General features: G+C 41.4%; 1 protein-coding gene across 4 annotated transcripts; it reads right to left on the bottom strand.

The window, feature by feature from the left end:
* Positions 1-550: 550 nt before the first annotated feature.
* Positions 551-9,666, bottom strand: LOC130193099 (ABC transporter F family member 4-like). 4 transcript variants are annotated; one of them, XM_056413441.1, is made up of 2 exons: positions 9,485-9,666; positions 551-3,531 (listed from the first exon to the last, which is right to left on the bottom strand). In XM_056413441.1, the coding sequence occupies exon 2, from the start codon at positions 3,481-3,483 to the stop codon at positions 2,146-2,148; it is 1,338 nt and encodes a 445-aa protein (XP_056269416.1). In that variant the 5' UTR covers positions 3,484-3,531; positions 9,485-9,666; the 3' UTR covers positions 551-2,145. The 4 variants fall into 4 exon arrangements, with proteins under 4 accessions (XP_056269416.1, XP_056269431.1, XP_056269423.1 ...); XM_056413456.1 differs by having other exon boundaries at positions 9,532-9,666; XM_056413448.1 differs by lacking the exon at positions 9,485-9,666 and adding an exon at positions 4,704-4,809.
* Between the last annotated feature and the right edge of the window lie 3,489 nt (positions 9,667-13,155).

The raw sequence follows: 13,155 nt of genomic DNA, 5'->3' as shown, positions 1-13,155 counted from the left end.
ATTCTGAATCTATAGATCTTATCATATTCAGGAAACGTGTTTCCCCACCGGGAAAAAAATACATTTTAAATACGCCTACTTTCCCTTTGTGTGTTGATCTTTGTCTTGTTTCACAAATCTAGGAAACTTCATACCACACATGACTTCCTGTGCATGTGTGAGAGCGTCTGAGTAGGCCTGGTCTAAAATAATACATTAAACCAGCTGAATACTACTGAAGCCCGCCTTTGTTTTGAGTTGGTCTTTGAGATAATAATATCCTCCCTGGAAAATATTGTACAAAAAAAATGTGAGTTCTAGTTTGACCTGTACAAGTTTTCTAGATTGAATGATTCATCCGTCAAAATACACCAAGCCTTTGCTTCGGTCTGACTGCATAGCGCAGCAGTCGAGTCATCAAACCGGACAGGTGAGTCGCTGCGTCACACAAACACGAAAATAATCACATAAATAGTTCCCCAAGTCTGTATTCGCCTCCATCGTTAAGTCGTGTCTGAGTGGCAGCGAGTCATCGAGTCACATCGGATCCAAACAAACGCTGTGGAAAATAAAACAGCAAGATCACATTTTATTTCAAGAGCATATCACAAATTATTGATTTCAAAACTATGAATCCAAATGTGTCCTTATATTTGAATAACTTGACACAACCAAACTCCATTTGGCATTTTAACACTTTAATATTTTTACCCAACCCTCAAGATGTCGATGTACATTAAGTAATAATGATGAACAAGTCAAGTCAAGCAAGTGTATGAATGTTTGTGAAATCAATCCAATCACCTACATGTAATCTCATGATGGTCAAGATAAAAAAGAAAAGCTTTCACAGCTACATGTCAACATAGGAGAACTTAACGGGAGCAACAGATGAAACTACAAGAGTACTACGTGTGTGTGGCAAGAAGGCATTTATTAGGTTTCAGTCTGCGTGAGGGCTCATTGATCTGTGTAACTGATGGTACATTCAAAGCTTGGGCAACTAAATCAAATTATCAAAGATATGTGGACATATTTCATTTCACAGGCCCTCAAACCCTCACAGATTCCCAATATAAAGCACAACCTGTTATTTTTATTATCCAAAAGCAAGGAAACCTCATTCACGGCCACATTGTAAAACAACACAAACTACTCAACAGTACTTTAGCGGCCTCTAACAATTCCTTGTAAGCCGCAGAGCAGCATGGCTTAAACCTGCAATAATGATTTGTGTTGACCACTTTGGGGGAAGGGGGAACAAGTTGTTGCACAACACAACATTGAAATAACAGCTTTTAAGACAGTAGACATTTTATGAACTACAATTTTCCAAATTCACACCCAGCAGTTAATTTAGGTCTCAACAAACTCCTGAGGGAAATATCTGTTCTTAGCTGCTAAATGCTCCACTATGTTGACTAAAAACACCATGAATGAATGAAAATGGGGACGTTTGAGGTTAAACAATCCGTTGGCTAAATCTCTGTGAAGCAGAGATCAGCTGCAGACTCAGGTGATCATTCTCTGTACGTTCGTTGCTACGGGTGACCCCTTTCAAATTGTTGTAATAAAAATATAAATTTTTTTTTAAAGAAGCATTTCCCCAGATCTAATCCTGTGTCCTTGTCAAGTCCAATTATGCAAACTAAAATCAAAACAGAGCAGTATCATAGTAGATGTGTGTTTGGAAATCAGTTGGAAAAGGTGATTTACATTTTCATAGCATAGTTTGTCCCGAAGAACTAGCTAGATCTTTTCAGAAAGAGCAGTGAAAGAAACACAGAAAAACAGATTGTATTGAGTTACATAAGCTGGTGGAATGTGATTTCACAAACACAGCTCTCTATACTTTCTATTAGCTTTGACCTTTTTAACTCATTTAAAAAAGCAACCGTTTCACAGTTACAATAAAACGGACAAAAACTACGTCTAAAACGCTAAATGTAAACCGGAACAATCGGCGCCAGTTCCAAAAAAGATTATTAGTAATACAAATATTCTGACGACATGAAAAAAGTCATTAATAAAAAGCACAATAGAACAAGATGGACAAGTTAGTCAGAAAAGAGCTGCAGAATATCGGCTGACAAAATGACTAGAAACGTGTGATTTCAGATTGTATTCTAAAACAGCAACTTTCCTTTGGTCAGACCGGCTGGTTCATCAGGCCTGGTGACCAGCTCCATGGCCTGCATCCTGACCGCCGAGCGACTCTGCTCTATTGTCCCCGCGCTCAATATCCTTGTGTTGCTCGCTGGACATGTGCGCCTCCTCTTCTCTCTCCTCCTCTTCGTCGTCCTCCTCCTCAGCAGCCCTCTCTGCTCTTGAGCGGTTGGCGGCTGCTCTTAGGGACTTTTTTTCACTGCTGGCTTTCCTTGCGTTGAGTGAACCTTTAGGACGGCCCCTTTTCCTGCTTGGTCCAGCATCACGTTTTGGTGCAGCTTCCCTTTTCACCGCGCCTGGGGGACGGCCCCTCTTCCTCTGGGATCCAACATTGGGGTCACGGGGTGAAGATGCAGGAAAACTCTTGCGCAGGTGAGCGCCTTTCTTGGACTCGGACTTAAAAGGCCGACCGCGGCTTCTGCGAGGGGCCGGTTGAGACCCCTCTGGAGGATCAACGCGGGGGTATTTCCTGGGCCTTCCCAGCGGCTTCCATACTTTGGGCTTTTTCAGCTCCTCGGGGGATGGCAGAGGGTACTTCCTTGGCCGTCCCCTTTTGGCTGGTTGTTTTCTCGGTCGGCCACGCTTCCCTCGTGTGGACGGGCCCACCGTACTTTGCACCCTGTATGCAGGGGGTTTCTTGTTCAAAGAGCCTTTGGGGCGACCCCTCGCCCTCTTAGCCGGCCTGGAGTCATCCGAGTCAAGTTCTTCTTCATCTTCGCTCTCCTCTGCAATCTTTTTTTGGGGCCTTCCTCTGCGAGGCTTCTTCTCCTCCTCTTCCTCCTCCTCCTCCTCCTCCTCTTCCTCCTCCTCCTCCTCACTGCTGACCTCTGTCTTTATCATGGCGTTCTTATTGAGAGAGCCTCTTTGTCTCAGACGCGGTACAGAACTGCCTTCATTCTCTCCACTTGTTAAACGTTCAAACTTGCGATTCAAGGATCCTTTGGGACGACCCCGTCTCGGCTTTGATGCATCAGCGCCACCGTTCGGTAAGTCTTTAGCGGCAGCATTCTTAGAGGTGCTTTTGCTCAGAGAACTTCTCGGCCGGCCTCTTTTCTGAGGAGAATTACTGGCCTGCTTGTTGTCTCCTGATCCTTCCTGTACTGTATGTTTCACAAGTTTTGGACGCCCTCTTCCCCTCGTAGACTGTTTGGATCCACCGTTGGAAATCTGCTCTGTTAAGTTAATATCTGTAACAGAAACTTGCATCTTCTTTGAACCCTGAGGCCTACCCCTTCCTCTCTTATTTGAACTGTTACTGGGCATTTCCACACTGGCCTTTCCCTCATTGCTCGCCGCATCTCCTTGTTCTGTCCCGGCCATCTTTATGTCTTCTTCCATACTGCTGCCGTCAGCTCGGACTGCTTCGGTTAGGTCTGCACCTGTAAACTGAACAGTGAAAAGCAACATTTTTGTTAAAAAATAATCACTTTCAAACTACTTATTGAATACATAACTGGGTGAAAATGTGATAAAGCAGTATTGCACGAGAAAAGTCAAGCAGTGTTACGAAGAGAAATATTTCCTGTTTTAGCTCGAGCTAAAATTATACGCTAATTTTGATAATCAACTGTAACTTTCCAAGATAAAATTCCAAACATTTCATTTACAAGTTCTAAAATGCAAGCATGTGATACTCTTCTTGGCCTTACTTGGGCGCTTAGTCAGACTAAAGAAGACATTCTGGTGTTTTATGGACAAAAGAGTTAGTAAAATAGAAAGTAGAAAGAAAGTTCTGTGAGATAGTTATATACGAGACCTTTTAATTAAACTCTGAAACATATCAACAGTATCTTTAAAGACCTTGATAAAATAATTAATAATGTCATTATGAGAGCTGAAAGAGTTTCTGAAGAACCTGCATGATTTTAGATTCCACTAACCCACTTATGTGAAACAATGATTAATTTTAACAAAATTAATTACTATACCTTTGGTATACGTTTATTCACAAGTCTGCATATTGTTTATATCCAAGGATTCTAATTGTCAAATGTTTTACTGATCCACAACAGCTTGAGTGATCTTTCATTTCAGAAAAACTATAACTAATGAAAAACATATCTCTGGCTCCAAAATAAACCATTACTGTTTTATTAAAAGGTTACAGAAAACAATCTACAATAACAAACTGCAAGTCTGCAGAGCAAGATAGCATATACATGTACATATTGATATATATCATTTTAATTAAAGGGTGGGTTTGGTACGGTTATGATAGACTTTTTCCCGGATTACAATATTTTAAAGGCGGGAAGTCGTACCGATAGTATCGGAGGACACAAATAATATGCAGACGGTATTAATAACGTGTTTTTACGCTGCATATTTACGGTTTCATCTTGAAACGCCTGTAACGTTTTTTTTAATAACTCTTAAAAGCTCCAAGCATTTATAAATGTAGCTGAAGCGCAATCACATCGTGAAACGTAGTGCCAGACAACCGCTTTCTCGCATATTGTTTTCCAGGTAATAGTCAGCTTCAAAATCGACGGCGATGGAACGAGTAGCTATCAGAAAAATATACATAATTATTGAAATAAATAAAATGCATACCTCACCTGAACGAATTTATCTGTAAGAGTTCGGCTTAATTTTTATAAATTCCCGATTGTCCCAACAGCGTGTGATGTAAAAGTACAGCTTTATTGTTGCTGTGATGGCTGTTTAAATTTGCAACCACTTCCGGGCGTCCGTGACACAAAGGAGGCTCTGAAGGAAACAGCAGCGCAGCTTTTGAGTTCCGCCTCGAAGTCCACGATGACTGCTGCTGCTGTTGTTTCTCACACTGTCGTCTTCTCCTTGCAGGTTTTAAGGCCATTTAAATCCACCATGTCGCATTACTGTCACCTTCTGGTATTATTCTCCCTCAGTATCCATTCTTTTTTAAATCCTCCCTTGACCACCATCTCTACACTCGTATGTACTTTTAATGGTGTCGTCTACACACCCAATTGTGTTTATCCCATTCCTGTGTGTAATCTTAAGTAACTGACTCCAGATCTACACACACATGTTCTGATTCTCAAACAGGGTGCACACAACTCCCTTCCATCAGCCTATACTCTTATATATCGTGCTATTTGTTCTCCTATGTCCTCTTAGGTTGATCCAGCAATTGTCCACCAGCTGTTTCAGTATTTATACCCACGTTTGCTTCTTTGACCCTTTAAGAATATCTTCAGACCCAATATATCACACACCTTTTTTTGCACCTACATTTTTTCATTGCAAATTCCTTGTTTCCTTAAATTGGGATTATTTTAGTACGTTCAAAACACAGGAGTTAACAGTTATGTTGACTTCATTATTCATAAGTAGACTGCCTTGTGTGTTTGATTTACATCCTTCATTTTAGCTGGATACTCATAATGTACATAGTATACTGAATGTGGTGAGGCCTTAAGAGAGGGGGAAATAAAAGCGACCAACAACGCCACCTTGGGCCTTGCACCCCAAGAAATACAAGTTTACTTAAATTGAACTAGAATAAAATAGTTTGATCCTGAGAAATAATAATGATTCATTCTATATGCTTTATTTGGTGCCATGAGCATACGTCAAAAGAAAGTCAATGAGGAAAATTAACCATTTTACACCCCACATTTGACATTTTAGTAACATCTGATGTGTTCACTATTTGCTTCATGGAAGTACTTGTTTCAGACATGTATAGTGTTTGAGTACTGTTAAAAAGATAAATTGAAAATGTCTATTTTATCGACATCTGATCTGTTACATTGTATTTGTGAGCGTAGATTGCTGTCAAAGTGTGAACTTATTGGTATAAGGTGTGTGGGCTTTCTTCATTACCAGCATGTGGACAGGAAAACTAAATGTAATGTAATGTGCCGGGGCCTCCGCTGTGTATAATGTTGTTCCGTTTGAACTCCATCACATTTATTTAGAAAGCAAACTAACAAGCTGTCAGAAGAATTACAACAGTTGCTTCTGAAAAAAAGGGTAAGTTGTATCACAAAGTTTGTAATTACAATGTCATTATTAATAATGTTGTGGTCAATTTAAATTCGAAATATAACAAAGTAGTGTTTTACTTTAGTGTTGTCACCTCAACTAAGAACTGTGATGTAGCTCAGACAGCCCCCTGCAGACTCAGCTTCAAGAGTAAATAGAAATAGTATTATGCAGTGTGTACGGAGAAAATACAGAGAAGGATGAACGAAACAACACTGTAGAAATACAGATTTACCTAGATTTAACCTTCTTCTACTCAAACAAGTTAAAATAGAAGCAACAAACATAAGAATACTTTTTTATAGTCATAGTAGTTTATTAAGATAAAGTGGTCAGTACATTTTTTGTAACAAACCTTGATTCTGAATATAATCTAAAAATATATAACTACATTACATTCAGGTACACCATAAGCTATTGCTGTTGAAACAGTTGAATGCTTCTCCTAAAGGAAAGCCTTTTTCTGGTGTGCAATTTTAAGTCGAACTGCAGACAAAGTCCATTTTAAGTTTTAGCACTTTTTTTTATGGTTAAAGGGATTTACTTTTTAGTAACATGTCTCATATCTCATGAGTTCTAAATGTTCCTAAAATCATTTATTGGGGACATTTCCTTTGAAGCACCGGGGACAGGAAACAGTTTTCCATCATTTTCCACAACTGCAAATGTATCTTAGTGGCACAAAAACAACATCAGATACGTCCGTTTCGATTCAAAGAGGCAGTTTATTTACACAAATATGAGACAGTGATGAAAATGATGCTGGCTGACTAGTTAAGTCCTAAAGTATGGAACGTAAACCCCAAGAACGCATTTAATCTTTCCAAAAATACTGAGTTCCAGAGGCGAGTTGAACAGATGCGAGCCCGGATGTGGTGTCAGGACTCTAGCGCTCTAGTTTTACTGTTCTTTCTCTTCATTCCAACGTTTATTCATTCTCCAGCAACCGTAATACAGCAAAAACAAAACAGACAAACACCACATCTGAGAGCTAAATGAAAGCAACTTACTGAGATGACAGGAAAAAAGAATGTTAGAAAAATCAAGCACAATAAAACAAGATGGACAAGTTAGTCAGAAAATAAAAGAGCCGCAGAATATCTAGGCTACGCGACTGAATTTAAGAAGAAATGGGATTTCATTGACAAGATTGTATTCTAAAACAGCAACTTTCCTTTGGTCAGACCGGCTGGTTCATCAGGCCTGGTGACCAGCTCCATGGCCTGCATCCTGACCGCCGAGCGACTCTGCTCTATTGTCCCCGCGCTCAATATCCTTGTGTTGCTCGCTGGACATGTGCGCCTCCTCTTCTCTCTCCTCCTCTTCGTCGTCCTCCTCCTCAGCAGCCCTCTCTGCTCTTGAGCGGTTGGCGGCTGCTCTTAGGGACTTTTTTTCACTGCTGGCTTTCCTTGCGTTGAGTGAACCTTTAGGACGGCCCCTTTTCCTGCTTGGTCCAGCATCACGTTTTGGTGCAGCTTCCCTTTCACAGCGCCTGGGACGGCCCCTCTTCCTCTGGGATCCAACATTGGGGTCACGGGTGAAGATGCAGGAAAACTCTTGCGCAGGTGGCGCCTTTCTTGGACTCGGACTTAAAAGGCCGACCGCGGCTTCTGCGAGGGGCCGGTTGAGACCCCTCTGGAGGATCAACGCGGGGGTATTTCCTGGGCCTTCCCAGCGGCTTCCATACTTTGGGCTTTTTCAGCTCCTCGGGGGATGGCAGAGGGTACTTCCTTGGCCGTCCCCTTTTGGCTGGTTGTTTTCTCGGTCGGCCACGCTTCCCTCGTGTGGACGGGCCCACCGTACTTTGCACCCTGTATGCAGGGGGTTTCTTGTTCAAAGAGCCTTTGGGGCGACCCCTCGCCCTCTTAGCCGGCCTGGAGTCATCCGAGTCAAGTTCTTCTTCATCTTCGCTCTCCTCTGCAATCTTTTTTTGGGGCCTTCCTCTGCGAGGCTTCTCCTCCTCTTCCTCTTCCTCCTCCTCCTCCTCCTCACTGCTGACCTCTGTCTTTATCATGGCGTTCTTATTGAGAGAGCCTCTTTGTCTCAGACGCGGTACAAAACTGCCTTCATTCTCTCCACTTGTTAAACGTTCAAACTTGCGATTCAAGGATCCTTTGGGACGACCCCGTCTCGGCTTTGATGCATCAGCGCCACCGTTCGGTAAGTCTTTAGCGGCAGCATTCTTAGAGGTGCTTTTGCTCAGAGAACTTCTCGGCCGGCCTCTTTTCTGAGGAGAATTACTGGCCTGCTTGTTGTCTCCTGATCCTTCCTGTACTGTGTGTTTCACAAGTTTTGGACGCCCTCTTCCCCTCGTAGACTGTTTGGATCCACCGTTGGAAATCTGCTCTGTTAAGTTAACATCTGTAACAGAAACTTGCATCTTCTTTGAACCCTGAGGCCTACCCCTTCCTCTCTTATTTGAACTGTTACTGGGCATTTCCACACTGGCCTTTCCCTCATTGCTCGCCGCATCTCCTTGTTCCGTCCCGGCCATCTTTATGTCTTCTTCCATACTGCTGCCGTCAGCTCGGACTGCTTCGGTTCGGTCTGCACCTGTAAACTGAACAGTGAAAAGCAACATTTTAATAATCATTACTTTCTGCACAAATCAAACTATTTAATATTGATGATATAACTGGGTGTATGTGTGATAAAGCAGGACTTCAGTATTGCATAATAGTAAATAAATTAAACGTGGTCTTACGCAAGCACATGCCATATTATTTCTTCTTTTACACAAACAAAATGTGACTTCAAATATATTTGTTTTAAATCGAAGAAATAGATTTTTGTAAAATAAATAATACATAATGTTATTAAATCGATAGAAAAATACTACCAGGAATGAGATATACGAGGGTTACACGGAATTTTTTATTTCATCTTTAAAAACGTGCCCTATTTTTACCCCACAATAATATTATACGTTATTATGCAGAATAAGATAGCATACATGTGCATATTTTGTATTATTTGGAAAGCAATAAACACGTTTAGATATCATACTATGTAAAGGCTATGTCTATTTCCTAGAGTATAATCTTGCAAAAGCGGGATGATGTACGCTACAGAAAATAAACGCTGATAATAACATGAACATTATAATAGTTTTATGTTTCTTAGGTTGCATGTTTACAGATGGCATAATCTGAAAAAAAGTTATATTGTAAAAGCTCCATGCATTCTCAACTGTAATTAAACCGTAATGCATTCAGTGACATTTAGGGTTTCAGAAATTCACCAAGACGATCGACCAGATTGTTTTCCAGGTATTAGTCAGATTCAAAATCGACGGCGAAGGAAAGAGTAGCTATCGACACGAAACAGATGAAATAGTGCAATAAATATAGTATAGTGCATACATCACCTTAAAGAAATTCTCTGTGAGATTTAGCTTAAGTATTCATAAACTACCTATTCGTCAGACAGCCGATGAAGTGAAAAACCAAATACGCGCATATTGTTGCTGTGATGGCGGTTTGAATTTGCGACCACTTCCGGTTGTCCGTGTCGTTTAGGAGGCTCTGAGGGAAACTGCAGAGCAGCACCTTAGTTCCGCCTCCGCATTCCTGCCGATCCGTCACTCCCAGGCCGCAAGGCGCTCTAACCACGCCCCTTTTCAGGCGGAAAACTGTGCTCGACAGCAACAGACCATTCCTACGTGTCCGTGCATTCCCATACTCATACCACCATACTGTTTAGTCTGGAGTGAATTTATTTATAACGTTTCAATACAGAGCATGTCAAATGCAGTATGCTAAAAATGCCAGGATGTCCTGCTGCATACGGTCACATTCAGCAGCATGCAGCCAGAAAGCCAGCTATTCTGACCCCCATAGAGAATACAAGAGGGTCAAAGTTCAAGGTTCAATGTTATGACAAAGTAGGATGTCCCAATTGAATGCTTACTAAATGCAACAGTTATTACACTGTGAGAGAAGCTGCAGTGTGTTAAAAGTAAAAACAAAGAGTTTAATATTCGGAACGCAGCAATTTGCAACTTGTCTCCAAACTTTAAACAAACTGGTTTAAATTGGTAACGCTGTGCCAAAGAGTTGCAGTGAAGGTAGTTGGGTAGTAGCACCAACAATACACCCAACTGTTGTTACTTCTGATAGATAGCCAACGATAGCTGCTGCAGTTCAGTCACTGCCTGAGTTCCAGTTGACAGATTCAGTCCTTCAGTATATTATTGTTGGCTTTTAACAGGTTTGTCGTTTACAGATAAAACTTAACTTAACGTGATTCAATCAATCATAGCAATATCCTGCCACTGTGTTGGAGGGGTTAACCTGGAGGGGCATGACAGCGATCAACCTAAATGTATTAAGGCATCGCCAACGCTCAGGTTCAGACAAGGTCGTAGAGTCATGTTCCAGGACTCCCTGGCAGAAGAAATATTGTATCTCAATGGGAGCTTTCTGATTAATTAAATAAAGGATGAATTAGTACCCTCAGTGAAGTTTGATACTCAAAATGTAGAATATTTGTAGTATATTGCAGATATTTAAACTTACTGTGTATGTGTACACTCAATTCCTCTGTGTATAATCAATCAAGTTTATCTTATCTATAATACACATCCAAAGATATATGAGAAGGTGATGAAAACGATGTTAGCTGACATAACATATGTAATATATATGGGTTAAGCGAGACAATGTAAGAAGTAATTACACATTCTTCCTCTCACAATTGAAGTTCATTCATAAGTAGGCCTAATACACTGCACCCTTGGTCAATTCAAGACACTCGGCCTGGTACGACCAGTGGCTTCTGGTGGTTATTGCCAAACTTTACTGGGTTACTGGAGTCAGCTTACTATGATTCTTCTCGAGCTACTGTTACACCTTGTTTTCAACACGAGTTACATGGCTGAGCTGGTAAAAAGTCAAGAAATTGCATATTTATGTTTTATATGCAAAACATTTTATTACTACATAGTAATAAAGGTATGTTTTTACATTTCAAAGTCTTCTGGTGCAGTATAAATACATTAACATTGTACTCCGGCACCAAGTAAAAACATATGCTCAGCCAATGTAGCACAAGTTAGAACTTGGCGTGATAGGAAAAGTGTCGCAGCAGCAGAAACACATCGAGTATAGATGTATTACTTACAACCACGACTACAGTAAAAACAAGATCCTTATCAAATTCACCAATAAATGCAGAGAACGTGATGATTGTGAAATCAGTGTTAGCTGAGTTTATTCCACATTGTGTTAGCCCCCTCTTGTCTTTCCTGTGGCTCTCCACATAGGGGAACCACACTAACAAAGAAAGAACCGATATGGGTGGAAAAAAGGCGAGAAAAAAAGAGAGGCAAATGAGAGCGAGGCAGATTATGTTGCACAGCGTCGTTGGATAAGGGGGGAGTATGAGGTAAGGGCAGATTGATGAGGTCAGCGTCAATAAGGAGAATGCAAGAGAAGAGAAAGAAATATGCAAATTGTGTTTATATGTGTGAGAGCAGAAGAGAGCCAAAGAGAGAGAGAGAGAGCAGGAGAGAGAGAGAAAGAGAGGGTCTGTCAGTTCAAAAGAGGGCGACAGAGGCAGAGCGAAAATGACAGACATGGCCGGAGGAAAGGAAAAGAGCGTTTGAGAAAGACAATTCCTGAGAGACTGCTCGCTGAACCCGCTGCCCGTCTCAACCCTCCTCCTCCTCCTCCTCCTCCACCTCCTCCTCCTCGTGTGCTTTGCCATGGTTACCAGACAGGGCTCCCAATGCAGCCAGTTAATGTGTTTTTCAGCAGCAGGAGCGAGCTGGGTACTAATGTGTCTCAGTCTGTCTCCTGCACAATCAATGTCAACTGTCCTGGGACGCACACACACACACACACACACACAAACACACATGGTGGGGCTGAGAGCCGGGGAACACCGAGCCCCGCTGGCTGAGAGTCAGGGCCGGAGTCTGGAAGAGCACCACGTCGCTCTCATTTATTCACCTGGATAACTGCGGCCTATGGTGCTTTGTTAAGTAGTCATGAAATGTGACACGTTATATTTGTGTGCTGTCGGTGCCTAATATCACATGCTGATCATTACTACACCGATATGAAATATTTATCTCACAGTAAACTCCTGACTGGGTGAGGACAAATATATTCAATGTTGCTTATGTACCACGAAACAGCAGAGAAGAGCAGCTGATCCAGTTTAAAACAAATGTTTTCAGTATTTATCGGATTTAGATGGTATTCAACAAAAACAACACAAGTTTTCACAAGTTTTTATTATTATTTTATTCTCATATTTTCAGTTAATAAACATCCACAAAGTGCAAATCGCTCATCGATAACAATCATGAAAGTGTAGAGCTGCAACAACCAGTTTATTAATGAATTAGTCCATCGACAGAAAATGAATCTGCAACTATCTTGATATTCATTTAATCGTTTACGTTTCACTATTTTCCGACATTTTATAGACCAAATAATTCATGGATTAATTGAGAAAATAATGAGAAAGCACTTTTTTCTTTCCAACATATTTTATTAAACGTTAAACATCATCACATATTTCCAGTTGCTGTGAAGAGCTTTAAGATGCCTCTGAATGAATGCGCATCAAGGTGATGACACTTGGCTGCCTTAACGTGACACTTACGCTCTCCTACCTTGGATGTTGTAATTTTGAGTGTCTGTAAAGCTTATAGAAATCCAACGTGAATCATACATCGGGGTCAAGAACCTTGGCTGTCTTTTTATTGAACCGTGCAAGTGTTCAGCGCACAAAGCTGGCCAGAAGGAACTGCCCCCTCCAGAGAAGCACGTAGTCTCTTCCTGGCTTTCCACGATGTCTGGAAAGGTCGCGGAGTTCTCGCCTGATGAGTTCACGTAGTCTGCTCTGCAGATTTCTGCACCACATAACTTGTATAGGTTTTCTCTCCGTCGAATGACACGACATGTTGTCGCCTCCAGATGCAGCCGCATGCAACTTTGTTCCCAAGGACCTCACCTGTGACCTCATATCATCACAGGTTAAGGGTCTCAGGGACAATGAAGCACGCCGTCCTCCAGTCAGCTGTCCAAT

Source organism: Pseudoliparis swirei, chromosome 1, assembly GCF_029220125.1.
Source record: "Pseudoliparis swirei isolate HS2019 ecotype Mariana Trench chromosome 1, NWPU_hadal_v1, whole genome shotgun sequence".
NCBI lineage: Eukaryota > Metazoa > Chordata > Actinopteri > Perciformes > Liparidae > Pseudoliparis > Pseudoliparis swirei.
This window is presented reverse-complemented; position numbering and strand designations above follow the sequence as displayed.